The sequence below is a fragment of the Propithecus coquereli genome, unplaced genomic scaffold (assembly GCF_000956105.1).
Source record: "Propithecus coquereli isolate 6110/MARCELLA unplaced genomic scaffold, Pcoq_1.0 Scaffold4, whole genome shotgun sequence".
In the NCBI taxonomy this organism is placed as follows: Eukaryota; Metazoa; Chordata; class Mammalia; order Primates; family Indriidae; genus Propithecus; species Propithecus coquereli.
The window spans coordinates 793,129-820,804 of NW_012149729.1; the positions used below are offsets into that span (position 1 = coordinate 793,129).

Genomic DNA, 27,676 nt, shown 5'->3' on the forward strand with positions numbered 1-27,676 from the left:
TGCCTGTGGTCCTAGCTACTCAGGAGGCTGAGGGGAGAGAAGGACTTAAGCCCAGGAGTTCAAGTCTAGCCTGGGCAACATGGTGAGACCCCATCTCTGAAAAACCAAAAATTTAAAAGTGAAATACTCAGCAAATTCAAATTGCAGTGGAGCTAGTAATAGTTCTGATGTTGCTGCTGTGCCACTGTAATGAGTGTCACCATACAGTGTGCTTCTGAGAAGAAACCGAACCAAGGAAGTCTTCATGGATCATGACTCTATAAGCCTGTCAAACTGACTCAAGCCTTAGTGTACATTTCACTAATTTGACTGTCTCTTTGCATCTTTGTGATGGAGTTCACTAAGGAAAGAAAAAACCCGTTTAAGCTTAGAGTTCAAGCTTCCTTCCTTCAGCCCAATTGAAATATTTTTCAGACTTGTAAAATGCTGACTTACCTGATAAATGTTCAGTCTTTTAAATTGGATTAGTGGAATAAGTAGGTAACATTTAAAACAAATAATGGGACAATACATCGTTAATATAGACTCCAGATATTTTTTACAGTGTTTGGTGGTTATACATCAGTCTGGCCAAAGGATAGTTGTGCTTCTATTTCACAAAAGAGAAGGAAGAACAGTTATCAAACATCAAAGAAGCAAGAGTTAACAAGATTACATTTCTCAGTATCAAAGTCAAACCAACTTACTCTGGCTATTCACATGTTTGTTACACACACAAAATGTAAGCTATCATTAATAATCATAATTGCTGTTACTGCTGTTATTAAAATAAACAATATATCTAGCATATATAATAAATGTATGACAAATGCTTCAAAAAATGAACTACAACTTCAACTGTTTAATGACATTATAAAGATGCATTAATATTCCTATCTCTCTGCCCCTCTCCACTACTCTATAAAAACCTAAGCACATTTACCCTTATGGATGAGAAGATCAGGCAGTTGTGTTTGTCTCCTCACCAAAAAGAGAAATCAGGAATGCCCTGTGATTCTCACCTGAGACATGAGAAACAGGAACTCAGTGCTAGAGCAACAGGAGAGTAAGAATCTGGCTAGCTGATGACAGGATGGGAGTGTCCCTGAGACTCACCAGCTAACAAAAGGCACAGGAAAGGAAGGAACTCTTGAGAGGATCTGGGAAATTAGCTATGAAAATACTCAGGAATATTTATTAGAATTAGGGGCTGTTCTGCTTCAGAATCCTGGAAGAGCTTGGACCAAGTATGAGGTTGGGGGATGGGGATGAGGTCTTTATAAAACCTGCTATTTTGCTTAAAATCAAAACAAACCAAATCGGACCTAAAAACCCAGAACAGACATCAAGATAACTTCCAAAGGGTTAAAAAGAAACTTCAAAAGGCACATGCTTAGTTGTAAACATACCTACAAAGCAGTGAGTCTATCAAGGTTGCATCTATTAATTAGTACCTTAGCTACTTAATGGTAATGGTTCATAAAAAATATTGTTACTCAGTTATGTATGGTTGTTATTTGCTTTTAATTCTTACCATGCAATAGCTACAGTTTCAAAATTCCAAGCCATAAGTAAAATGTATTGATAGCTTAAACTTTTTTAACCCAAAAAGTTTTTTGTCTGATACTTGTTATAATTTTCAATGTTAAAATAAACTCAGCAAGTCTTTAGTTAATATTTCATTGGGACTATATTAACTGAAAAGCAATTTCTACCATATCTCTAAAATCTGACAATCAATAACTGGTTATGAAGTCAGCTAAGGATTTTCAGTAAACAATCTATTAGAGTATGTAAACATTACAGCAGCACTCTAGGGTAAGAGCACTCTAGGGTATTGATCTCATTTCCAAATGAGGAAATAAGCATTAGATAAAACGCAATAACTTGCCCACCATCCCAAAGCTAGAAAACCCAGTTTTTGCTAATTCTAAGAGTCACTTTCATTATAGAGATAAAAATAAGAAACAAATGCAGGAAATTTCTAGAGAATGAAAATGAATATTTTCATTGTCTGGTACAGAATGTAGATTATGGAAGTCTCTCCATTGGTATAATTAACCATCATATTTTGCTGTTATAATCAACCTTACTTAGGATAAAAAAAAGAATTAAGGCTCAAAGTCCAAATATCATCAGAGGTATGCATTTAGCTATACCCCAGTACACTACTCTTTACTTGAAACTATCTGCCTGTTTTTGGTTTAGATGACTTTAACAAAATGATTGCCTCATTTCTTAATTTTTTTTCTAATTCAACAACTGTGTTTTGTTTATTTTCTCCAAATAATTTGAGGTGTTAGCCTGGCAATTAATTATGTTTCATATTTCAATTTAGTTTACTCAACTTTCATTGGGAAAATGGAAGTGCTATATTCATATTTAATAACTCCACATCATGAGACCTAAGAACTTATGAAGTCCTTAAAACTAAGAAACAAATATTTTACCTAAATTAGAGTAAGTATGAATCATTTATGGGGGTCTTATACTCCTAGTGACATATAGCACCTTCTAACTGCCAACAATGATTAACTAAAAGTCAGACGTGTTATATAACTTTCTCAGAAAAGCACAATGACGAAGATGTGAAGTCTCGGTCCATTAGTACCAGCCTAGAAATTTTTGTGCTATAAAGCACAGGGAGGAACCAGGACAAATGGCACTAGCTTGAGTCTAGTCTCAGTCCTAAATCTAAGAGAGCTGAACCGTTACTAACATTTTTACTTTCTTTCCTATTCTCTCTCGCTCTTACACACTCTACATATATTGCCTCATCTAATTCTATTAACACCCCATGAGTAGGCACAAGTATTGTCCCCATTTTCCGGATGCCACTCAAGTGCTTTTTACCTCAGGCCAAGCAAATTTCAGTCTCATTCCCTGGATTCGGGTTTCAGAACCGTATCTCATCCATTGGCAAAGCCCGGGAGGGGCTCAGCTCAACTGGTCAGGTGAGGAAAATAAACCAGTAGGAGTGAGGCCAGGTGGGTTCTTCAGCTCCAGCCATCTCCTCCACCAAAATGCTGGCTTCTGAGATGTCTCTGGCTCTCTGCAAATTTGTGTAATAAAGTTTTAGCGTTTAAGGGAGAGAAAACTCTAGAAAATGTCAAAAAAGGTGTGGCTGGAACCAAGGACCCAATCCGGAGGTTTGGCTAAACGCCGACTGTGCCCAGGAGACCCCAGTCTCTTGCAGCGCCGCTGTCTACACTCAACTGTGCCTGTGGCCGCAACTGAGCCAGACCTAGGGTGGCCGCTACCAGAAGGGACAGATGGTCCCCACCTCAACGCTGCCCCGTTCCACACTACGAACAGTGGCACAGTTGGGGACCCCGCATTACTTTTGTCACAGGTCGGCTTAGGCTGGTGGGTCCTCACTGGCCTCTCCCCACCAGAACAATGGCGTAGGTTTCCCACAATCCCTGGCGCGCCTGCGCTCTGGGGCTCGCGGGTCTCCAGGCTCCTGCTACAAACCTGCTCCTCGTGCTCCAGCTGTTCTGATGCCTTCAGGTTTCTTCTGTGGCCCGGTGTTCCCGTCTCTGCTTCAAGTGTTCTCATGTACAGTGTAAGTCCTTTGCTTTGATTTTGATTCTGGTTTCTTCTCTGTATTCTAAAGAATCCCCCTGGCTATCATCTCTACAACCCAAGTAAGGCTCCCCACACTGCAGCCAAGGCCTGGCATCCACTCGTTGGCAATTAATTAAATTCTACTTCATGACCTGATCCTTCCTGGCCCACAAACCGAGTTCAAATGTACTCTCTAGCTCCAGTTCCTTCTCTAATTTACTTCTATTTAGATTTCTCTGCTATAGTAGTTTCTATTACATATCTATCCTTATCTAAGTGCATAAATGTATGTATATATTACTGTTAATATAATAGTAATAATGTTAGTGCATTTAGACTGGACTCCCTCAGTGTTTTCAGTGATTGCCTAAGTGAGAACTTCAGACAGTACTGTAGGATACTGAGGAGATGTTTTAGAGGGCATTTCAAACTATACCATAGGTGCCAATTACTTAATTTATTGACTCAACAATTTGACAAATGTTGGTGGACCATTAATTACATGCCAAACACTGTTCTAGGGAATGGAGGATATTATAATCAACCACACAAAACAGGTTCTGTTCTCATGGAGCTTGCATTCTAGTGGAAGGAAAGAAGACAATAAATAAGTAATAAATAATTTCAGAGTGATAGCTGATATTATAGAGTTTAAAAAGAAAAATGGGAAAGAAAGCAATCAGGGTTGAAAGGATAGGTCATGTCCATTTTAAAGTGTCATAAATAATGCTAATTCTTAAGGAGGTAATATCCAGTTAGCACTTCCTTCAAAAATTGAGATTACTCATGTACCTACAGTATTCCCTACTCATTTCTGGTACAGTAATGTATTGTAAAGTATTTGCCAATATGAGTAACATAAAAATGGTATCTCATTATCTTTATAATTATAATTTATTTTATTTTGAGAGAAATTGAGCCATTCATATTTTCTTTGCTGTGATTTCCTGTTCATGTCCTTTTCCCATGTTAGGCTTTGGTCATTTTGAATTTATTTACTTAAGAAGTCTTTGCATATTAGGAGGAATTAGCACTTTGTCACATATTCCCAATGTGTTTTTCCAGTTTGTATTTTGACTTGTCCATGATATCGTTTCCATGCAAAAGACAAGCTCCTTTTTTTTAAAATATAGTTTGTTACTGAATATTTGGAGAGTAATTGGGACTTAGGTTAGTTTCCCCAGGAGCAGACCCTAACATGAAGTTTCATATGATTTATTAAGAAAGTTTTCTGAGGAAAAATTCTTAAGAAATTGGGAGGATGGACACAGTGGATTATGCCTATGATCCTAGCACTCTGGGAGGTCAAGGTGGGAGGATTGCTTCAGACCAGGAGTTCGAGACTGGCCTGAGCCATATAGCAAGATGCTATCTCTACAAAATATAGAAAAATTAGCTGGGTATAGTGATGCATACCTGTAGTCCCAGCTACTTGGGAGGCTGAGACAGGAGGATCACTTGAGCCCAGGAGTTGGAGGTTGTAGTGAGCTATTATGACACCACTGCACTCTAGCCTGGGCAACAGATGGAATAAAGGGAAGGGAAAAAAGTCAAGAAAGGGTGTAATTTTATGTAAAGGCCTTGGGTGGGCTGCTTTAGCCTGATCATACTGGTGATCCTATTAGGGGTATGGGAAACAGAGCAATACTGAAGGGAAAAGGGGAAGCACACTGAATCTGCAGAAAGGGATTGTGGGGGTGAGTGGAAATTTTCCCTTTGCTTGAAAGGTTCACTGAAAAATCAACTTACAATGAGGCAGATTAATAAGAGAAAGGGATTATTTACCATGTGCACAAGGAGAATCACAGAGTGATTACGTAATTTCCTAGTGGGGTCCAGGAGTTTATATACCCTCATTTTAGAGGTGAGGGAGAGTTGAGGAATATAGGTTAATTCTGTTGAGTGACAATAAGTGGTTACCAGGGATGATGAATAGGCACTTGTGGCTCCAGATTAGCAGCATCTTGTGATTCTCAGATGAAATGAATTCACATTCTCTCCAGGGGACACCAAAAGCACAAGCAAAAAAAAAATAGATAAATAAGAAAATTGATTAACTTGTCATCAGAATTTAAAATTTTAGATACAGCTGAAGAGATAATTAGTGAAGTGGAAGATAAATCTTAAAAATTTGCCCTGAATGCAGCCTAGAAAGACAAGGAGATATGGAGAGATTAAAAGAGAATTAAGGGGAGACAATATTTTCAGAGATTGTGGCCAAGAAATTTTCAGAATTTATGAAAGTCATCTATCTTCCTGTGAGAATGCTTTACATGCCAAGAAGGATAGTAAGAAAAAAAATGTGCACTTAGACACTGAAGCAGAGCTATAGACCTCTAAAACCAGATATAACACATTAAAATTGGATAGAAAGAAAAAGAAAACATTACTTACGAAGAATGGTAATCAGAAAACATGTTTTCAACAAAACAACAGAAAACTCTGATGAAGGATTTACAAAATGCTAAGGGAAAATGACTGTCATTAGAAATATAAAGTTTACTATCCACTTTGCCTTGACAAAGGAATTATAATCTACTTTTGGGTAGCAACAAATTTTGTTTTTTAATGAGAGAGGGAATATCAGAATATACTACTTAGCTTACTAATGAACAGTATTTATATAGTTCTAATTTTTTTATTTACCTTATTATGGCAATAACACTTAACAGAGATCTACCCTCTTAACAGATCTTTAAGTGTACAATACATTATTGTTGTCTATAGGCACAATGTTGAGCAGCAGATCTCTAGAGCTTATTTATCTTGCTTAAATGAAACGTTATGGCTGTTGATTAGCAACTCATTTTCCCCTTCACCCAGCCCTTGGCAATCACCATTCCACTCTGATTCTATAAATTTCACTATTTTTAGATAACTCATATAAGTGGAATCATGTAGTATTTGTCTTTCTGTGACTGGCTTATTGCTCTTAGCATAATGTCCTCAAGGTTCATTCATCTTGTTGCATATTGTACAATTTCCTTTTTTATAAGGTTTAATAGTATTCCAATATATGTATATACCACATTTTATTTATCTGTTCATCTGCCCATGTACCTTTATATTATTTCCACATCGTCGTCTATTGTAACTACTGCTTAAATGAACATGGGAAAGCTAATACTGCTTTGAGATCCTGATTCAATTCTTTTGGATAAATACTCAGAAGTGGGATGGCTAAATCATATGGTAGTTCTATTTTTAATTTTGGGGGGAACTTTCCTATTGTTTTCTGTAGTGGCTGCACTATTTTTCATTCCACCAACAGTAAGCAAGCACATCCTTTCCAAGACTTGTTGTCCTTTGTGGGTAGCAATAAATTTGATAGTGGAAAATTACTTTTCTCAGTAGATTAGTCACCTTCTCCATGGAAACAGAACAAAAAGGATGGGTGTGTGTGTGTCTGTGTGTGTGTCAGAGAGAGAGAGAAATTATAACAAATTGGTTAACAGTTGTGAAGGCTGAGGAATCCCAAGATCTGTAGTCAGAAAGCTAGAGATCCAGGAGACCCAATGATATCATTCCAGTCTGAGTCTGCAGGTCTGAGAAACAAGTGGGCTAATGGTACAATTCCAGTATGAACCTGAATCTGAAGGCAAGAGAAGACTCATATCCCAGCTCAAAGGCAGAGCTGAATTCTCCCTTACTCTGCCTTTTTGTTCCGTTTAGACCTACAGCAGATTGGATGAGGCCTACCACAGCAGGGAGGACAATCTGCTTTACTCAGTCCACTGATAACAAATGTTAATTTCATCCCAAAACATCCTCACAGACACACTGAGAATAATGTGTCACCATATATCTGGGCACACTATGGCCCAGTCAAGTTGACATATAAAATTAACCATCACACTAGACATCTTAGTGGTACAGAATGCAGAAAGTAGTTCTAATGATAACCTAAGAACTTTTACTTTTCAGACACAAAGAACAAAGTACCCTTTTTTAAGTTTGCATAAAGTGATACTTGAAGTAAAACAATTAATGGCTCCTGGGCTCTTAAATGGAACCAAGTGTCCAGTTCACATATGAATTTTTAGTAATGTTCAAATTTTTCCATGTTCTTAAGATCAGTATTAAAAACAAAAGTAGCAGAGTCTATGTATTTAGTTATCTGGTAGGGAAAAAAAGCATGATACTAATATTCACTTTGGCACAAATTTATTTTTCCAATTATTAAATCTTTATTCCATAAGTTTACAATTAGCAACACTGTAATGGAATTATGGTTTAAGGTTTAGAATAAGCAAAATCTCAAAAAAAAATGATACCAATACATATTACTTTACGTTTGGTGTATATGGCTTCAAGATTGCTTCTCCTGGTTCCCTTTCCTCAATGAGATTATCATTTCCTTGATCATTAATAGCTTTGTAAAATCTGTATCACTTAGAGTTTCACACTCATTAGATGCTTAAGAAACTTTAGATTAGTTTAGCTATCTCTAAGAAGTCTGTTTAAAATGTGATTGAAAATATATTTATATGTATAAGGTCATGAGTTTCTCCCAATATAATTAGGTAATGTAACTGCAACAGACAAATCTGGCTCAACTTTTCTGTAACAAAGTTATGAATTGTTTTTTCTTTGCTGTGGACCCCCAGGTTGAAGGTGACATACCTGAGCATGCCCATAAAAACCAAGCATGCAGCCACAGGTGAAACCTAACTATTAATACTTCGACCCAGGAGCAGGAGCTGAAATAAGAAGCAGACACTACATGGCAGGATCCAGGATCCAATCGGTTAGAGCCCTGGCATCACCCCATGACATGGTCCAGCCAGAGCGTGCCTCCTGCAATCACCCCCTTGCAAGAGCCAATCAGATCACACCTCATTACCCTTTGGTTATAAAACCTGATCCTGACCCCAGCCTGGGGAGACAGATTGGAGTATTTCCTCCTATCTCCTGGCCAATGCACTTGCAATAAGGCTTTTCTTTTTCCAAAGGCCACTGTCCATGGTATTGGTTTCTCTGTGCATCAGATACAGAGTTCATTGATTGCTTGGTAACAATAACAGTCAAAGTCTTAACAAGACAATTTTATTTTAGATATCTTCTGACATTAGCATAAAGATCTCATTCTTTATTCCCTTTAAAAACTACATGCTACCCTATTGTACAGATATACTATAATTTATTTTAAAAGACCCATGTTGATACACACATGCATTCTTACTCCATTTTTTTCCTGCTATTTGTTAATAAACCCAGGTTATTTGCCCTGTGGAGTTCCCTAGGATCTGAATTTTGATTATTATATCCCTAACTTGTTCACCATTTTCTCTTGCCCCTTATGTTCCTTGTGAATTAGTAGGGTCAATTTTTTTTCTCAAACCATTCTGAAAAACACTGGAAGTAGCTAGGTGTAGTGGCATGATCAGATTTCAGTTTCACTTCTGGAAGAATTATTCTTAGTTGATGTTTCATGCGTCAACCAGGTGGTGTCTGGTTAAATTTCTTTTTCTGATAACCAGTGAGGATCAATGCCTCTATCCGTTAATTCATTAGGGATTAAAAACTGGTTATATTTTAATTCTATCATACTTCATTTATTGGCTTGAACAAAAAGAAACTTACTCTCCTTCACTGTTTGCTTACACTCAGGTATAGTTTGTGTAGGAAATTTAGAATAAATGGTTGATTCTTTCTCTTTATCAGATTTCAGAGTAATGAGTTCACTAATTAATATCCTTCAAAGGTGTCCAATGAAAATTTTTTGTTTCTTTGGTTTTTTTAAGCATCATTTTGACTTCTTGAATTTAAACTTACCTGATGTATTTCAACTCATTGCAGCTGGTTTTTCTTTAGTGATTTTAAAATTTTCCCATCCTTTGCAATGGGAGTCTCTTTAAGTTGGCTTATGAATGCTTTTGATACTATTCTGATAGCTTCCTTGTTTTGTGGTATTACAAGATATTCCAAATGCATCTTGTACATTTCCTGTCTTAGACCCGGAATTGGACATTTTTCTTAGGGGCTTTGGTTTCTTTTATGGATAAATAATATTTAGACATTTAGAGTATGTCAGATGGGTGCATTGCTAATAGACTGGCTATTTTAACAGGTTTTCTTCCATGGGGTCAATAAAAGTACTGACTGCCTGATTCCAGAATCAGTTTATTTGTGGGTTACATTTCTCTGTAAATTGGTAGAAAAAAAAAGAATTAAGTGCAAATAAGTCTTCTGTATTTTCTGCTGAGGTCTCATTGAAATATAATAGCGTAAGGTGGAAAAAGAAAAGGTTCAAGGCCTGGGAACTTCCGTGTGATAGTAAGTCATTTCACTACTCTGAATCATATATAATTTCTACCTCAAAAGAGAGATATTATTATCTATCACAGCTTTTATGAGGACCAACATCAAAGTACTTGATAATAATGGCTAAAATTTGCTAGGGTTTTTTTATATGCCAGATTTGTGTTATGTTAACTAGTAGATACCATTAAATCTGTATAAAAGGACAAAAGACACCACTATTATCTCCCTTTTATATGGAAGAACACCAAAGATTAGAGTGGCTGAGTATATTGCTACTTCCATAAAGGGAGGTTAATATGATCCTAAGAAGCTGAGGTCATCAAGCAGTTTAGGAAGTGAATTCCCTATCCAGGAGCAGGGAACCAAATTAAATCCACAGATAATCTACAGCTGGAAGATGTGCAGATTGATTGAACATAAAGTGGAGTAGCAGCCCAAATTAAGAAAAATTACAAATGCATTAAATTAACAGTCAAAAGCAGAATAAATATATTTGAATTCAATTATAAGAGGAAGACAAAGTTATGATAGAAAGAAAACTCAGCAACTCGGATTCCAGATTGGCCTTTTTACAAGCTAGCTGTTTGAGTTTGCCAAGTGATTTATTCACTCCAGGCCTTAACTCTTCACAGGTGAGTTAGACTATGTGCTTTCATAGGCTAATATGCTAGCATTAAAATAGAACAGTAATGCTTGAGAATGACTTTGCAATACTCACTATTAATGTGCAGAGTAAAAAACAGAAACAAATTTAACATATTTATAGGTTCCACTGATTCAGGTTTCTAAATTATTCATTGATTCCTCCATTTAACAATACTTGCTGAACATCTACTATATGCCAGGCAAGTAGTGTTCTAGCAGTGAACAAAATGAAGTGCTTATTTTCCTAGTTTACATTCTTTTGAAGAAAGACAGAAAATAAACAAATACATGATATTAATATATACTATGTCAGATGACATAGGTGATAAGTGCTACAGACCAAAGAATAAACAAGGGAAGTTGACGGTGAAGGGAAATATTCCAGTCCCAGTGCCTCTTGCTGTTCCTTGAATACACCAGGCCCACTACCCAATTTGCACCAGCTGATTGGCCTGCCTGGAACACCCTTCCCCAAACATCCTCATGGCTACCTCTCCCTCTCTGCTTTCAAGTTTTCATTCAAATGACACCTGCTGGATGAGGCCTAACACATGGAAAATCCCACCCTCCCCCACTCTGCTCTCTATTTTCTTTCCCATAAATCTTATCCCCTCTAATGTATGATATAAATTGCTTATTTGTGTGTTTAATAACTGTTTCCCCCAGCTATAATGTTAGTTCCAAGAAGTCAGGGCTCTTTGTTTTGTTCAAGGATGTATTCCAAAGCCTATACAGTTCCTGATAACAAGTAATGCTCAAGAAATTGATTAATAAACAAATTGATCAATGAGTGAATGAATGAATTAGGAGGGTGATCTGCAAGGTCCTCTCTGTTTAGGTGACTAAATATTAATAGTAAAACATTCAAAATCAAAATGTAAGGAAAATTGTTAAATTAAATTGTGTTACATCCAGTTGATAGACTACAATATAATCTTAAAAATGATTTTAAATAATCTCTATGAGGATTATGAAATAACATGAAAACCACCTGTAATATATAGTTAAGTCAAAAATTCAGAATGCAAAAATATTCATATATTATTATTACAATCATATAAAAATGTCTTTAGAAGAAATGCTAGAAAAAATACACCAAAAGTTACCAGTATATGTTATAATGATTATTGGTGATTTCCTTTACTATTTTTTTATCTTATAAATCTTCTATAATGTGATTATGTCATCTTTAATAGGAAAATAAATTTAATTTTTTAAAAAGTTAATCTATGCAATGCTACCTGTCATTCATGGTATAATGAAAGTTTTTTTTGCTTTATTTAATTTGTATTTTACATTTATAAATTAGACCTTAATGATGTCAAGAACATCTAACTGTCAGAGACCCAGAATTGAAAAGAGCACACGTGTATTGCAAATGTTTCACGGAAAAAAAGAGGTGGAGAATCAATGGAGGTTGAATCAACTCTCATTCCTTCTATAACAACATCATAACTATCTGGAGTTTACCTTCTAATAAGATTGTCTCCAGGAGAAGGAAATCCTATCAAATGAACATGACTCAAAAGAATGATACAATGCATAAGTGATTTAAAATTGAACATAGCATCAGGAAGAGGAAGTTGCCCAAGACCCTGTTTTATCCTGAGCTTTTCCAATACTTGGGTGATCAAGCATTGGTGGTTGAGGATCAGCAATATGTACTCACAGTCAAAGCATGCAAGGCTGTGTTATTCCATGTACTCAGAATGAGTCACTGAGGTAGGCTTATATTACCAACTTACAGATGACAAAATGGGGACTATAAATAACTTGCCCAGGGTCACACAACCATATAGGTAGTAAAACCATGATTCAAATTAGATTCAAAATGATTCTAAATCCACTACTCAAAACTAATATGTGGGGTTGGGAGAGGTAAAAAATAACTAACGTTCCTCATAGGACCCCTTTTCAATAACACTTCTGGGTCCCTTAAATGTCATTTATTAAATCTTTTTATAAATAACAATTTTTGCTTGTGAAAGTCACCAACCGCATTTTTATTAACATGGCTCCAGCTTCTGGATCTATAGCAGTGACAGCTTAGGCAAGCATGGAAATTATCCCAAAGCCTTTCACAGTATTCAGGCTGCCAGGGTCTGTGAGGGAAGGACTCATGGCGGGTGAGAGAGGCGCCATTATCAGAACAGATGTCTTTGCAATGAGCTCCCCTTGCCTCAGCCCCTGGCCCCTCATGAGAAGCCACATCAGGGATGGTTCTGTACTCAGTAAGTCCAGTGAAAAGCAGAAGCCTAGTGTGAACCTAAGGCTGAAACAGAAACTCTGCATTTGGTCCTCTTTGGCGGACCGATTGATCAGGTCATGCCCTGAGGTGACCCTTCTGTAGAATCAGACAAATACTTGGTAATCTGTCCTTAAATAAATTGCTAGCTGGGAAAATGGTCTTTGAAATCAATAATTAATATTCATATGTATATTTTCCTGTATGTACACTCTTATAAAGATTAAAATATACCACTTTAGTTTAAATCCAACTTAAACATTTCAGTAAGGAAAAAGAGTATATCGATTTTATTCCTGGATCTGGTTTCTTAGCCAAACTGGAAGCAAATAACAGGTTTTGGTTTATGTTAAGTGACATTAATAATGTCCTCTTGTAGTACCTTTCAATGGAATTCATGAGAGAAAAAAATCGTAAGTTTCATCTTTTTCCTAAGTGAATATTCTAGAGGCCACACACTTCCCTTTAAACGCAATTATCCCACAACTAAATGTTCCCATATCCTGCGAAAACCAGCAGACATAGTGTTATTAGTGAGCCAGAAAAAGGGAAAACCCCAGAGCAGCCGTCAGCCATCTTCATTTCTCTGCAGTCAGCTCCTTCGTATCCCTGATAACAATGACAGGAAAATTTCTCTGCCATCACTGCCAGGTCTGTGTCAGATGCTTTTCCTTTCGCAGTAAATTCCCCATTCTCAGAGGCCTCTATGTGGTAACTTGCAGGGTTCAAGTGAAGGTAATTGGGAGCTTTCCACATCTTCCTTATGCACCTGCCATTATTCCTGCAGAGGTGAAGGCTGCACACCTCAGCAGCTCTGGTCACATTGACTATGTAGCTCCCTAAATCAGAATTCACAAACTGCTTCACCTTTGTACAGTTACCCTAGAAATGTAGAAAAAAAATGGATTTTAGTGTTTCTTCTGGTACTGATAGGGTTAGAGCTTCCAGGCCCACAAGGCAGCTCTTTGGACTTGATTGAAACCTAATGTCTTGGTTCCAGTTGGTGAACTCTTAGGCTCCCAGGCAGCATAACACAGGGGTCCCAGATCAGAAAGGGGAGAGGTCTAAGGGACCAGAGATGGAGAATATGTTACAGTGACACTAAGCAACCAAACTTGCAAATGGGCCCCAGAATCAACATATGAGACCTTGTCTTCTACCAACTTACAACTTGCCCCGCTTTTAGCTCCCAAATTAATGAGTATGAAAAGGAGAGGAACAAACTCAAATTAAAAATCATGCCACAGCTGCTGTAATCAGGCCACTTTGTATGTTGTGCCATTCATGGTTGTGTCAGAACCTGAATCATCATATTTTACCATCTATTGTTGAAATCAACCTGTAACCTTCTGGATTTTTCTGATAATTATGCTCAAATATCGACTGTCCTGGGTTCTACACTTCTATATGCAATTCAAACACAAAAAAGCCTGTGAGGAATTAGGTAATTTTTGTGTGTGTTCTTATTATGTGTTCTAAATAGAGGCCACCTGGGTTGTGCACCCAACTTCCTGATGCAGCTATTCTCACCAGCCACATAGGGCCCGAAGTGGAAATATCACACCTAGAAAGTCAGAAATTGATCCTCTTGATTTCTACCTAATTCTCATAGGTGGACCCAGTCATAAATAGTTTCATGAGTGATATCTCAGTAGCAACAAATTGAGCCTGTGAAATTCTAAGAATAATATCAAATCATCATGGACTTGCAAAAAATTCAATTTAACAAAAAGTGTTGAGGGTACCAGTTTTATAATTCAAGCCAAAATGTGTTACACTATAGAGATATAAGCAAATGACATCTGGAAATGCAGAAGGGATTGCGATTAATGTGGATTGGGGAAAACTAGGATGATTTCTTGGAGTAAATATTTTAGCTGGGAGAAATTTGAAGAGACATACAAATCTTATTTTAAATGCTTTTAATTTTCAGCTAATTTCTCTGTTGAGAAAAAAATAACGTCAGCGTGGAGATTAGAAAGTTGCCACCTGTTTCTACTTCTCAAGGTAGACTGTAACAGGTTTTATGTAGTGGTTAAATGCGAGGGCTCCAGTGTTAAACTGTCTATGGTAAATGTCAGCTCCTCCACTAACTGGCCTAACTAGCTGTTACCCTAGTTAGGTTTCATCTCTTATTTCCCCATCTGTAAATGAAGATGATAGTCACTACCTCATGGGACCAGTAAGTGAGCAAATGCTAACAAAAAATCTCTTAGCACAGTCTCAGCACATAATAAATAAATATTCAGCAAATGTTGGTGTTATGATAACTGTTTTTACAAAAGTTAACAATGTTTATTGAGCCCTTCCTGTGTATCAGGCACTAATTTGGACTTTTATTCTAAAGCTGGTTTACCATGGGGGCCATGATAGCTTGGATTAGAGTGAGTTCTACAAGAAAACAGAGTAATTTAAAAAAACATTAAATATACCTTCAAAGTACTGACTTACCTCAGATGAAGTTAAATTCATGTCTCCCCAAATAACAATGCCTGCAGCACCCAAGGCAGCGCTTTCTCCTATGGTACTGACTAGATCTTGCTAGATGGAAGAAAGTAGAGTTCATTGTTAATTTGAATGTAAAACAATCCACCAGGGATTAGGATTAGAGGTGAGTTTAGTATAATAGGGCTAGAACTGAGCTCAGATACTCCATAGAAACTATTTTCCACTTTTTTAGAGTAATATACATGTTGCATGAACCAATGTTTAAATCGCACTCTATAATCATATGCAAAAAACATATAAATATTTTTAAATAACAATTTGCATTTTGCCATGGAAGATATTATTAGATTGGTGCAAAAGTAATTGTGGTTTTAGCGTTATTGAAATTTGCCGTTTGATATTGGAACATATTCTTAAATAAATGTGGTTATATTATACATCACTTTAATATGCATTTCTCGCTTTATGTTTTTTTGCTAATGACTTATTACTTGCTGTTTATTTTATATTTATTTTAGACCATGGAAATGATGTTAGACAAAAACCAAATTCAAGCGATTTTCTTATTCCAGTTCAAAAGGGATCATAAAGCAGCAGAGACAACTCACAACATCAACAACGCATTTAGCCCAGGAACTGCTAATGAACCTACAGTGCAGTGGTGGTTCAAGAAGTTTTGCAAAGGAGGTGAGAGCCTTGAAGATGAGGAGTGCAGTGGCCGGCAATTGGAAATTGACAATGACCAATAGAGAGCAATCATTGAAGCTGATCCTCTTACAACTACATGAGAAGTTGCCAAAGAACTCAACATCAACCATCCTATGGTCATTCGGCATTTGAAGCAAATTAGAAAGGTGAAAAAGCCCGATAAGTGGGTGCCTCATGAGCTGACCGAAAATCAAAAAAATCATCATTTTGAAGTGTCATCTTCTCTTCTTGTATGCAACCACAACGTACCATTTCTCAGTTGACTGTGACATGCTATGAAAAGTGGATTTTATACAACAACTGGCAACAACCAGCTCAATGGTTGGACTGAAAAGAAGCCCCAAAGCCAAACTTGCACTAAAAAAGGTCATGGTCACTGTTTGGTGGTCTGCTCCTGGTCTGATCCACTACAGCAATCCCGGTGAAACCATTACATCTGAGAAGTGTACTCAGCAAATCAAGGAGATGCACCGAAAACTGCAACGCCTGCATAGGTCAACAGAAAGGGTCCAATTCTTCTCCACAACAGTGCCTGACTGCATGTTACACACCCAACGCTTCCAAACTTGAATGAATTGGGCTACGAAGTTTTGCCTAATCCGCCATATTTACCTGACCTCTCACCACCTGACTACCACTTCCCCTAGCATCTCGACAACTTTTTGCAAGGAAAATGCTTCCACAACCAGCAGGACACAGAAAATGCTATCCAAGAGTTTGTCGAATCCCAAAGCATGGATTTTTGTGCTACAGAAATAAAGAAACTTATTTCTCATTGGCAAAAATGTGTTGATTGTAATGGTTCCTATTTTGATTAACAAAGATGTGTTTCAGCCTAGTTATAATGATTTAAAATTCATGGTCTGAAGTCACAATTACTTTTGCACCAATATAATATTTTGAAGACAGTGAGCCTGTAAATAGTGATCAATTGCTTAATTAAATTAATTAGGGGCATATACCCAGAAACTAGGTCATACGTATATGATCCAAAAACAGAATCCAAAAGTTTTCCTGCTCGAAATGTAATCCTCTTAACCAGGTTTCTTTTATATTTTGCAACATGCCCCTGTGGAACTTCACCTCTGCAGTGACTCGGATGGTTTTGCACATTTCGATTCCAAGGCCTGGCAAAGAAACAGTGCTAAGGGCTTGCAGGCCCTGATTTGGCCCAGCCTTTATATTTGGTTTCTAAAATTACCTGTGTTTAATTTCAAAGTACCTCATTTAATGGGCTTCATTTATGACTCATCCACCCATGATAAAGCCACTGAGATTTTCCCCAATATGATTAAGATATGTGAAAGCAAGATTTCAGCAGTGGGAATTTCGGTTTTGTAATCTGAAAGGATTATTGTTTTAGTGTTTAAAGATTAACATGGATAGAGGCTGTTTCATGGGGAAATTAAGAGTTGAATGTAGGTAGTTGGTTTCCTAGTTTTTTAAATTATAATACATTCTGCTACTCCAAGGCTGAATTTTCACCAGGGACATGCTGGAAAATGTAATTGGGTGATTTGGTGGAAAGTAAAAGCAGAACTTTAAACTGTATGTTGCCTTGGGTAATTTATATCAATAACAATATTTGAGAGATAAATCTTATCTGACACTTTTATAGTCTAATTCTCAAAAGTTTTATAAGTTGAGTTTTTAAGTTTTTTGGGGGGGGGCAATTTTCTGGTAACTTTCAAAAAACAAAAGAGATTTTGGGTTTAACTAATTTCCCTTTCAGATTCCCATCCATTTTCAATCCCTACGACCATGGTATCTGTCATACAGGTCAGAGCTGACATGACAGGAATGTGTGGAGGTTTCGTGAGGCTCAGATAAGCTAGTGTAAATGAAAGGATTGTGAAAATTATCAAAGGTGTGATGAATAGGGACAGAGGAGGAGCCATCCATGCAGCACCCAGACTGCAGACTCTGCTAGGTCCATGTCCATTTGCCTCTTTTGGTTGAGACATAAGGGAGCACAATTTCTCACTCTGTTCACTTTGAAACTTCCCCAAATCCAGACACGTGATATTCACATGGTGTTATCAGAGGGTCAGAAATCCCCAACAGCCTTCCTTTGGGTTAAGGCATTGCCATCAAAGAAGGAGGGGACACAGCATTTGCATTTTGTATTTACAGGTTATTGATACATATTCAGCAAGTATGAAAGCTACAGATGTTTGTGGTGAAAGCCACACCTTGTGAGGCTGGTATTAGTTTCTTCCAAATTAGTTGTCAAATTAGTTTCTCACCAAATTAGTTAACTGTCACCAGCAGAGAGTAGGGTGCTGAATGAATCACAAAGCAGCTGTGTTTGGGGAATCAGAAAAGTAAGGGCATTCATTACTCAGTAAGGGAAATCACAGAAAAGATGCCTCTAGGAGTGGATTGGGACCACCTGAGATCATAAGCCACATAGATGGTGTCACATGAAAGGAGAAATAAAAGAACAAAGCAGATGTAGTGAAAAGGAATCTCCCAGGTCCCAGCGTGGTTTAGGGCTGCCTTGCCTGCACCCATGATCCTCAGGCTGGAATCAAGGTTTCAGAAGCAGAGGGTGGGGTAACCAGAGGACTCACTCTCCACACGTGGGTTCCGTCCCTGCTGCTTACCAGAGTGCATGTCAGCAAAGCGCCCACTGTGGGGAGCTGGAGCATTGCTAATGAGCTCCCTTTGTGCATTACCAGAGAGAGCATTAATCAATGGCAGGGATAAACATGTTTAAATCCACAGTAAAGAAAACTCCTTACGTTGTTTTTTAAAAGCACAGCATCAGGTTATACCGAGGTTGCATTTATATGCAGGTAGTGTAGGCATCTTATGTATGACATGAGGTTTTACTGCCTTCATGTTATTCTCCCAAGCTATGGCTGCTGCCTGAGCTTCCATTCTTAGATAGCCCATGTTTAAGTTTAAGGCTTTGATATCTGTAAAAAGTGATAGCCACATCACACATATTTCTATAGTGCTTTAAATTGTCATATGCATTTTCTCATTTGATTTTCATAATACTTCTGCTAGGTAAGTAGGGCAGGTAATACTGTCCCATTTTGTACATCAAGACACTGAGGTCCAGGAAGGTTAAGAGATTTGCTACTTACTGGCAAATGCTTTTTCTAATCTTGGCTATATGTGTGTGTATGCTAAAATGCAGACATTGTTGGGAAAGTAAGAAATGGAAGCCATTAGTAGTCATTTAGGGTACAATGGTGGGTACATTGATGGTTTAAAACATTTGGGAATAGCTTGCCATTCAAAAGGAAAAGAGTGCAGAATGGGATGAGACCCAAACTGTTGTTCCTTTTTCCTGAGAAAAAAGAGAAGTATTTCTGAAGCTATAGCCACTTGAGAAAGAAGCTTACCCCAAGTTTACAGAATGTGCAGAATGTACTAGTAATCTAAATTAATCTTTTGAAATGAATATGTTGTCCCTTAAAGTTTATGGTTTCTGCCCACACAGGGTGGCTTATGCCTGTAATCTTAACGTTTTGGGAGGCCGAGGCAGGAGGATCCCTTGAGCCCAGGAGTTGGTGATCAGACTGATTAGCATAGAAGACCTATATCTACAAAAAAATTTTAAAATTATCCTGGCATGGTGGTACATGCCTATAGTGCTAGCTACTCAGGAGGCTGAGGTGGGAGGATTGCTTAAGCTTAGGAATGCAAGGTTGCAGTGAGCTATGATTGCACCACTGCAGTCCAGCCTGGGAAACAGAGCAAGACGCTATCTCAAATTAAAAAAAAAAAAAAAAAAGTTTATCGTTTCTTCCAAAAATATATTTACTATCATTAAAGAAAGGAAAATATTTGGTCAAATATAGAAAAAAAGTTTTATAAAATAAGCCAGTATTTAACTTTCAATTCTAGAGTCAAGATTATTTTGTAAATACTTAGATGATTTTTTTAAACCTTCCACATAGTATTGATTTCCTGTCCTTCTTCATTCAACTGTTTATCACTGATTTTTCTTGGTAGTACAAATATCAATTCACAATAAAGACTTTTTTCCTTTCTCATCTCATGAATGGTGTCGGAGGCAGAGCTGTTACGATACTTCCCACATATGCGCCATTTCTCCCTCTGACGAATACACTACTCTGTGCATGTTCCAGGGTAGAGCCCTCCTTCCTAAGCCTCCTAATTGGCATGGCTTACACTCAGAATGTCTTTGTATTTTAACATATGCTGATGAATGGAAGTTTGTAATGGTGGAGAAGAAGCAATGCCTCCATTAAAATACATTATGCCTCTGGTATCTAGTAATATCTTAAAACACCACTGCATCATAAATGTGAAAGCCAGAACAAGCCTCAAGTCTTCTCAATCTAGAAAGTTTACACATAATTACCCAAATCTGAAGGTTAGAGTACCAACTGTTTTCCCTAGAAGTATCCATTTAAGTGGCTAGATTAGCATAGACAGAAGGGAGAGAAAATCTGGCTGAAAGGTTACCTGTTTAAAAAAGTTACACTCATGGTTTGGATGAAGTCTTTGGCAGCATATATGGCTTGAGTAAAAATAATCAGACATAATAAAACTTCTATCTCTAAACTTTAAACTAGGGATATAAAACCATCTACTCATGACTTAAGTATTGAATTTAGAAACTCACACCTCCCTTGTCCACTTTCCGTTAGTTGTGCTCATAGAGGCAATAATAAACCCAGACGGTTAAATCTATAGACTCATCTACTTTTAACAGATTTGCATACTCCCTCATATCTTTTTAGAATTTTTAAAAAATTTTTTTAATTGTCATAAAAAACACATAACCTAAAATTTATCATTTTAGTCATTTTTAAGTGTACAGTTTATACCTTTCCTTATACCTTTCTTTGAAGCTGATAATATGCATTTTTTCTTGACATTTGAGATGGTGAGGCCAAAAAGAAGTATTGCCAATTTCACCTCCGCATATATGAGCAAATGACTCCATTCGAAAACATGCTCTCTGATTTTCTGATGCGTTTACTGCCAGTCATTTCAATAACCTTCTATATGGACAATTGTAAGGAAGTACAATCAAAGTAGGGGGGCAGCAAGTGTAGTAGTTGCTCGTATCTCACTTTGACTCTTTCCTGCCTTACTTTGTTCCTTAAAAGAATAATAATAAAATAAGATAATCAAAATTCAGTCTGCATAAATGAAGAGTCTAAGTGGTTGACTACTCAAGGAAGAATTATGTTCCTAGCCAACAGACCATTAATTGGAATCAATTCTTCAAAGAGCATAATTAACCAAGATGTGTCTCTTTTAGAGATACGGAGGAAATCCCCCACCATTGGGCAAGGAACTTCTTACCTTAGAAAGAAAAAATAAAGGCTCATCTCTGTACCCTAGCCTTGTGTAGACAAACACAGGTAGAGCATAATCATGGCATGTCATGGCGGAGATCCTCATAGACTCGTGCACACGAAATCGTGAGAAGCGCAAAATGTTTTCACTGTCTCCAAGGGATTTCCTGACACCAATAGAAGGATATAAAGCAGCACTGCTATTCCAGAGCCAAGAGAGCTCATTGTTCCTCAAAACTTCCTCCTCTGGGCATGACCCAGTATAGTTTGGGGCATAAATATTATAATTGTGGCAATCAGGATATAAATAATAACCCCAAAGGCCTTTGGGTCGGCTCTTAATTCCCAATTTGATGGTTTCCTTCATGAAAGCTTTTGCACTTTCTTCAAAGGTTGCTTTGGCTAAATATTCGATATCAGTAGCTGATCCATTCCTTTGCATATCAGAAATAAGCTTTCTTGACTTCTGTCTGTAGACATCTTTTGTATTCCAGTTTCGGGCCCACTGTGGTCGCCAATATTCCCAGTCTATAACAGCAAGTCCACTGAAATCTTCAGCAGGGATGTAGTAATTAATGTCTTGGTCAGCTTTTTCCAGATGTACTTGCAAACTTATGTTCTGGGGGAGACCCCCATTAATGGGGACCCCCTCTGATGTATACCAGGGATAGTATCCCAATCTATTGACATAAAATATAGTGACATTTTGCCCCCTAGCCTTGGCCAGTGGGCTTCCAATCACATGAAACATTTTCAAATTCAGTCTTAAATTATATTTTATCAAACACTGATCTGTTGGAGCATTCCAAGCAGCTATGAAGGGTTTCCTTTGATAAATTGGAAGTCGGGCAGGTTTTAGAGAAGAAACAGACTTCAGAATAAAAAAGATAAAGAGCCATGATGTGAGATGTAGAGGTTGAACAACACAAAGCCTTAATTGTCCTTCAGATAATAGTTTCATGATAAGATAAAAACCTTATGTTATCTTCTGCTTTAATGCGCTTTGGAAGACCTGTGGAGAGATTTAATTTTCTATTAGTGATAATTTTGAGGAAAAAGACTCAATTATTGAATGAATATTATTATTATACATTCATATTTTTTAAGCACCTTTTACTTAAAGTCTTACAGAGAACTATAAATAAATTGAGATATAGAAGCAAGTGTAGTGACCTCGCTTCTATTCAGGGGCCAACAATGCAATTCAACAAATACTTGTGGAGTATTAGACCCTGTGTCCAGAAAACAAAATGAATAAGTTGTGGTCTTTGCCTTCAAGGAGCCCATGATCAATAAAGATGTAAAATAATATTCACTATTATTCTGGAAAACGCATCAAATCCCAGGCATTATGCTTATGTGCTTTATAAATATGTATCTTGTTTAATCTTACAATAAGTGTGTAAGACTTATTAATTACATCTCCATTCTACAAATGAGGAAACTGAGGCTTAGAGAGATGAAGAGGCTTGCCTGATCATTGTCACATTACATGGAAGGCAAGGCAATGTAAAAATGCATAACAAGTGCCACATGGTAATTTACTAGAGCAATTGCTTCTCGTGGGGTAGGGAGCAGGTAGGATGAGAAAGTGATTCAGTGGCAAAGAATGCCTCAGAGAAGACACACAAGTTGAGCCTGGAATATAGGTAGGCGCTTGGACGATAGGAGAGGGAAGAAGATAGCAACTATTTTGTCAAGTTTCCTTTTTAGTCACCTTTTTGTAAAACAACTACAAAATAATTATTTTTCAAAGAGCTCATCAAAGGGTCTGATGGCATAAAGTCTTTACAATCTCCTACATTATTAAGATAAAAAGGCATTATGGTTATGCCTAATGCCTAGTGAGGTTAGGGTCTATAGTTGACATTTGTCCTTTGGCTGAGGGCCCAGGATATGGACCCTTTCCTCTGTAGTCAATTCTGCACCATATGTTTCTGGGTGGAAGACATTAAATAAGCCAAAATTTCCAGATGCTTTCCCAGCCTTCCTTGCAGTTTGGGTGCTGATATATGACCATGGTCAGGCCAATTAGATGTGTCCTATTCTAGACTTTGAACTGGGGTCTTGAGATGCAAAGAGGCGACAGTGTCCAGGAGCAGCCGGCCTGTGGGGGCATCCAGAACCTGATGTCCATGGTGTTACTATTAAGTGGCAACATTGTCCTCATGGGACAGCACTTTTCTGCTCAAGTAAGGGAGATTTTGATTCAGTTGCTTACAACCAGGAACTCTGATTGATAAGAGGCTGTTTACATGGAACCTGGGGCTTTTTTTTTTCAGGATATTATGAGGGTACAAACATTTTGGTTACATTTTATGACTTTGCCTCACCCAAGCGAGGATTAGAGACATGCCCTTCCCCTCTACAATGCTCACCGCGTCCATTAATTGTGAATTTACCCCCTCCAGACCCCCTAATCCCTGGAGGATATTATTACCGTGTCAGCACCATAGTGTTGATCAGTTAGTGCCAGTTTGATGGCTTTTGAGCGTTTCCTCCAGCAAAGCCATCATGTGTGTGCTGCATGTTATATGTCATTATCATTTCTAACCACCAGGTGTCCCCAGCCAAACCTCAGAGCATTTCTCAGGCCTAGGACACTGAGGTAAACAAAAATTTTGAGTAATTTATAAAATTCTACTCAAAGACATTTAAGAAGTCCTGAGTAAAAGGATATACACAGAATATCAGTTTTTAAGAGCTATAGAGGTAGATATTTTCATCCACTGAATAAAATATCTCTACTCCCCCACAACACAAAGATGAATAAGATTAGCTCACTTAGTAGCATGATATACTGAAAGTCTAAATTACAGATTGGAGAGAACAGTATTTTCAAGGGTATCTAATTTCATGAGTATTAAGAGAATTGTGGTACTCAAGACTGCTCTTTCTGTTTGGTTTTTTATTATATTCTGCTCCAGGGTAAGAATAATGGATTTGTATAAGGAGTCATTAATGGGGGTGGGGGGCTGGGAAAGCTTGTCTTTATGTCTAAAATTCTTGTAAGAGAAGACTATACATATGTACAAACATACTCTCCTCTGCCAGAACACTTCCTGCTCTTGGTTTTATTCAAAACATAGTTTTCAGGCCGGGCGCAGTGGCTCACGCCTATAATCCTAGCACTCTGGGAGGCCAAGGCAGGTGGATCCCTCAACGTCAGGAGTTCGAGACCAGCCTGAGCAACAGCGAGACCCCGTCTCTACTAAAAAATAGAAAGAAATGATCTGGATAACTAAAAATATATATATAAAAATTAGCCGGGCATAGTGGCGCATTCCTGCAGTCCCAGCTACTCAGGAGGCTGAGGCAGAAGGATCGCTTGAGCCCAGGAGTTTGAGGTTTCTGTGAGCTAGGCTAACGCCACGGCACTCCAGCCCAGGCAACAGAGCAAGACTGTGTCTCAAAAAAAAAAAAAAACATAGTTTTCAACTGACTATTGTTTCCCCCTTGATTAGCCCCTCCTCACTGCCACAAAACATCCTCATTCATTTATTACAAGGTTACCAAGTGACTTCTTCTACCCTGGAATGTACTATTCTCCTTATTCCAAGAACTGAAGGTGCCTATTCAATGGCAGATGGCAGGCATAGCTCCTGATAAAATATGTGTTGTGTACAGAATTAAGACAGGCAAATCAGGAAGTGAAATTCTGTGCTTGTCTTCTGCTTGCTGTGTGTCTAGGGTTTCTGCTTCCCGCACAGCCAGGTCACGGTGCTGGCGCATCCTCTGTTGCTCTCCTAATTAAACATGGCTTGCTGTGAGGATATTCCCTCACGTGGCACCTTCCAGACACTTTTATCAGTTCCCTGCCCCCACCATACAATCTGTAGCTGTGTGTTTCTCTGTCCTCTTTCCTTCAGCGGTGAATCTCCCCAGGCCTGCCCTTGCTTCATAACTCCCCTAGACCCTTTCTCTCACCCCTCCCCATGCCGTTGGAGCCCCCACTGCTGAGCTCGGCCTGCATCTCCACTAGCTGTGGCAGCACAGCAACCTGGGCAATTATCTACACATAACCATGAGTCACCACCGTTCCTTTTCTTTCTCCCTTCCCTCTTCCATAATCTTCCCAGGAAGCTTTGCTCCTTTAAACAGATCTCTAAGTGGTAGAATTTTAGGAAGAGTTGACAAGATGTTGAGGGCAGGGATGATGAGTGAGAAGATTAACCTGGACTTGTCCCTTAAATTTTATCCCAGTTTTCTCTCCTCAGAAGCAAGATTTATTCTAGGATCATATATGAAGGACCAGTTCCTTTCATTCAACAGGGAAACTTCTATGAAAACATTTTGAGGGCCCATAGACCAATAATTTCCAGTGAAATGACACATTCGTGGAAGCCGCAGAATAGAGGGAAGTAGCTTTCTCCTCAGACTCCTCCTCCGGTGGAAGAAAGAGTCACAGTGAGGAAGGCTTACATTGACCTTAGCGTCACAGGTCTAATCTTTTTGTCCCACTCAGGGGAATGTGACAAAAGCAGCACAATTATGGGGCCTATCTCAAGTAGGCCACAGGACCGCACCTCGTTCCCATTCCTTCTTCCTGATAATGAAGGAGACAGTGAAGAAGGTGGGGAGGTTCCCTTGGGGGAGACAGGACCACCATGCATAGCTGCAAAGAAACCTCTGTCCCCTCCTCATTCCTATTTCCCCTGTAACTCCTTCCCCATTAAAGCTTAGTTGCTTGTGATAAATTTTTTTTAAAAAAAGTAACCCCCAGCATTCAAAAGCTGGCAGTACTAACATCTAACCTGTATAATGATCCCATTAGACAATCTCACAGAATGTCAAATTTAGAAAAGTTTACTCTCCAACCACAATAAAATGAGACAAAGCAAGGCCACTTTTTAATTTCGTTTAAGCACAGAAAAAAACAAGGTCACTGTGCAACCCACAGAATACCAAACATCCCTCTCTCCTGCTAAATGAATGACCACCATCCCCTACTTATTCCTATTTCCCTGTCACTCCTTCCCCATAGAAGCTTAGTTGCTTGTGATAAATTAAAAAGAAAAAAAAAAAAAAAGAGTGACCCCTAGCATTCGAAAGCTGGCAGCACTCACAGCTAGGCCATATAATGCTCCCATTAGACACTTTCACAGAATGCTAACCTCAGACAGGTTTACTCTCAGATCACAATAAAATGAGACAAAGCAAGGCCACTTTCTAATTTTGTCTAAGCACAAAAAAAACAAGGTCATCGTATAACTCACAAAATACCAAATGTCCTCTCTCTTACTAAATGAATGGCTGCTATGCTATATTGAATGCACAAAATTGCTGCCTTTCCAGTCTTCTTAAAAATAAACTTAAGTTTTGATATATGAAAATGACTACTTCAGTATTACTTTTGCTAATGGCGAATTCACTATTATTCAGTGTGAAAGACTGCATTTTTTGTGAAGCAAGAACATTTTGCATTTTTAAGAAAGGCAACCTGAGAGAGAATATGTTTGTCTTTGCAAAAAAGTATATACTTAGTCTTTGTCTGAAAGTATTATCCTCCTTTAGGACTTGAAATTTCTTGCAGCCAAGATCAACAGCTTTCTTTGAAAAGCATACAAAATCTCAGGACCACATTTTGAATAAAATGTTCCCTCTGTCAACCTATTTTCAACTAAGCTCCCTAAAATAACATTAAGTTGATTTAAATCTTCAGATTTCCAATTAAACTTTTTGAACTAAAAAAACAATCCAGTGATATGTGAAATGTCAGTTAAGTCCTTTCAATGTCCATAATCAAGATTATAATTAAAACACTCCCCTTCACCAAAATATGACCCGTGCCATTGACTAGGAGGGCTGGGATACTAGTCAGGGTGACCAGACAGAAACTAGGGCTGGGAGCTGAGGCCAGTGTCAGGCCTGAGGACCAGAACAATGTTTAAAAAGGAGAGCTGGATCTGGATTCTCCAGATCCTACATGTGAATGTCAGGGTATAAGATTGGAGCCGAAGGGCAAGCATTTGAGAGACCAGAGGTTTTGGCCAGATCACATTGTCCTGTCTGAGGTAGACATGGCTTAATTTCATATTCTGCCTCAGTCCTGCCAGGAATGGCTTGGAAACTAAGGTTTGCCTGTCTTTGCAAATGGCACTCATCTCTCTGAACAGGTATACATATTTTAGCAAGGTAAGAAATTTGAGCAAGGTGAAATGTGCGGGAATCAACTACGACCTGTTTGCAATGAAGAAAGGGTACATTCCTAGTGGAAACAGAAGATTGGAAATTTCTCTCTGAACTACCAATGCACAAAACCTTTCACCTAGAAATTCTGCTTCTGTACAACTCATTGCAGCATTGCTTGTCATTGTTTCAAAGAGTAGAAACAAATATTCATCTTTAGGGGAAAAGTTAAATATAGCATGGCCTTCTATACAATGGAATACTATGCACCAGTAAAAAATAATATGGTAATAATAATATTTTCATTTCGATTTGCACATTCATGAGATATTAAAATATTCTTTAATATATATCTATCTTTTACACTTGTCTATACCTATGCTTCAATTTCTTTAAAGAGAAA

At 38.0% G+C, this 27,676-nt stretch overlaps 1 protein-coding gene across 1 annotated transcript in view; it reads right to left on the minus strand.

The window, feature by feature from the left end:
* Window positions 1–13,186: 13,186 nt before the first annotated feature.
* HYAL4 (hyaluronoglucosaminidase 4) overlaps window positions 13,187–27,676 on the minus strand; it is a 22,158-nt gene continuing 7,668 nt past the window's right edge. The window contains exons 2-4 of the mRNA XM_012652772.1: window positions 21,152–22,156; window positions 15,152–15,241; window positions 13,187–13,582 (exon numbers count right to left, since the gene is read on the minus strand). Coding sequence (XP_012508226.1) covers window positions 13,187–13,582; window positions 15,152–15,241; window positions 21,152–22,105 — 1,440 coding nt within the window. The 5' untranslated portion in view covers window positions 22,106–22,156. The remainder of the gene's footprint in view (window positions 13,583–15,151; window positions 15,242–21,151; window positions 22,157–27,676) is intronic.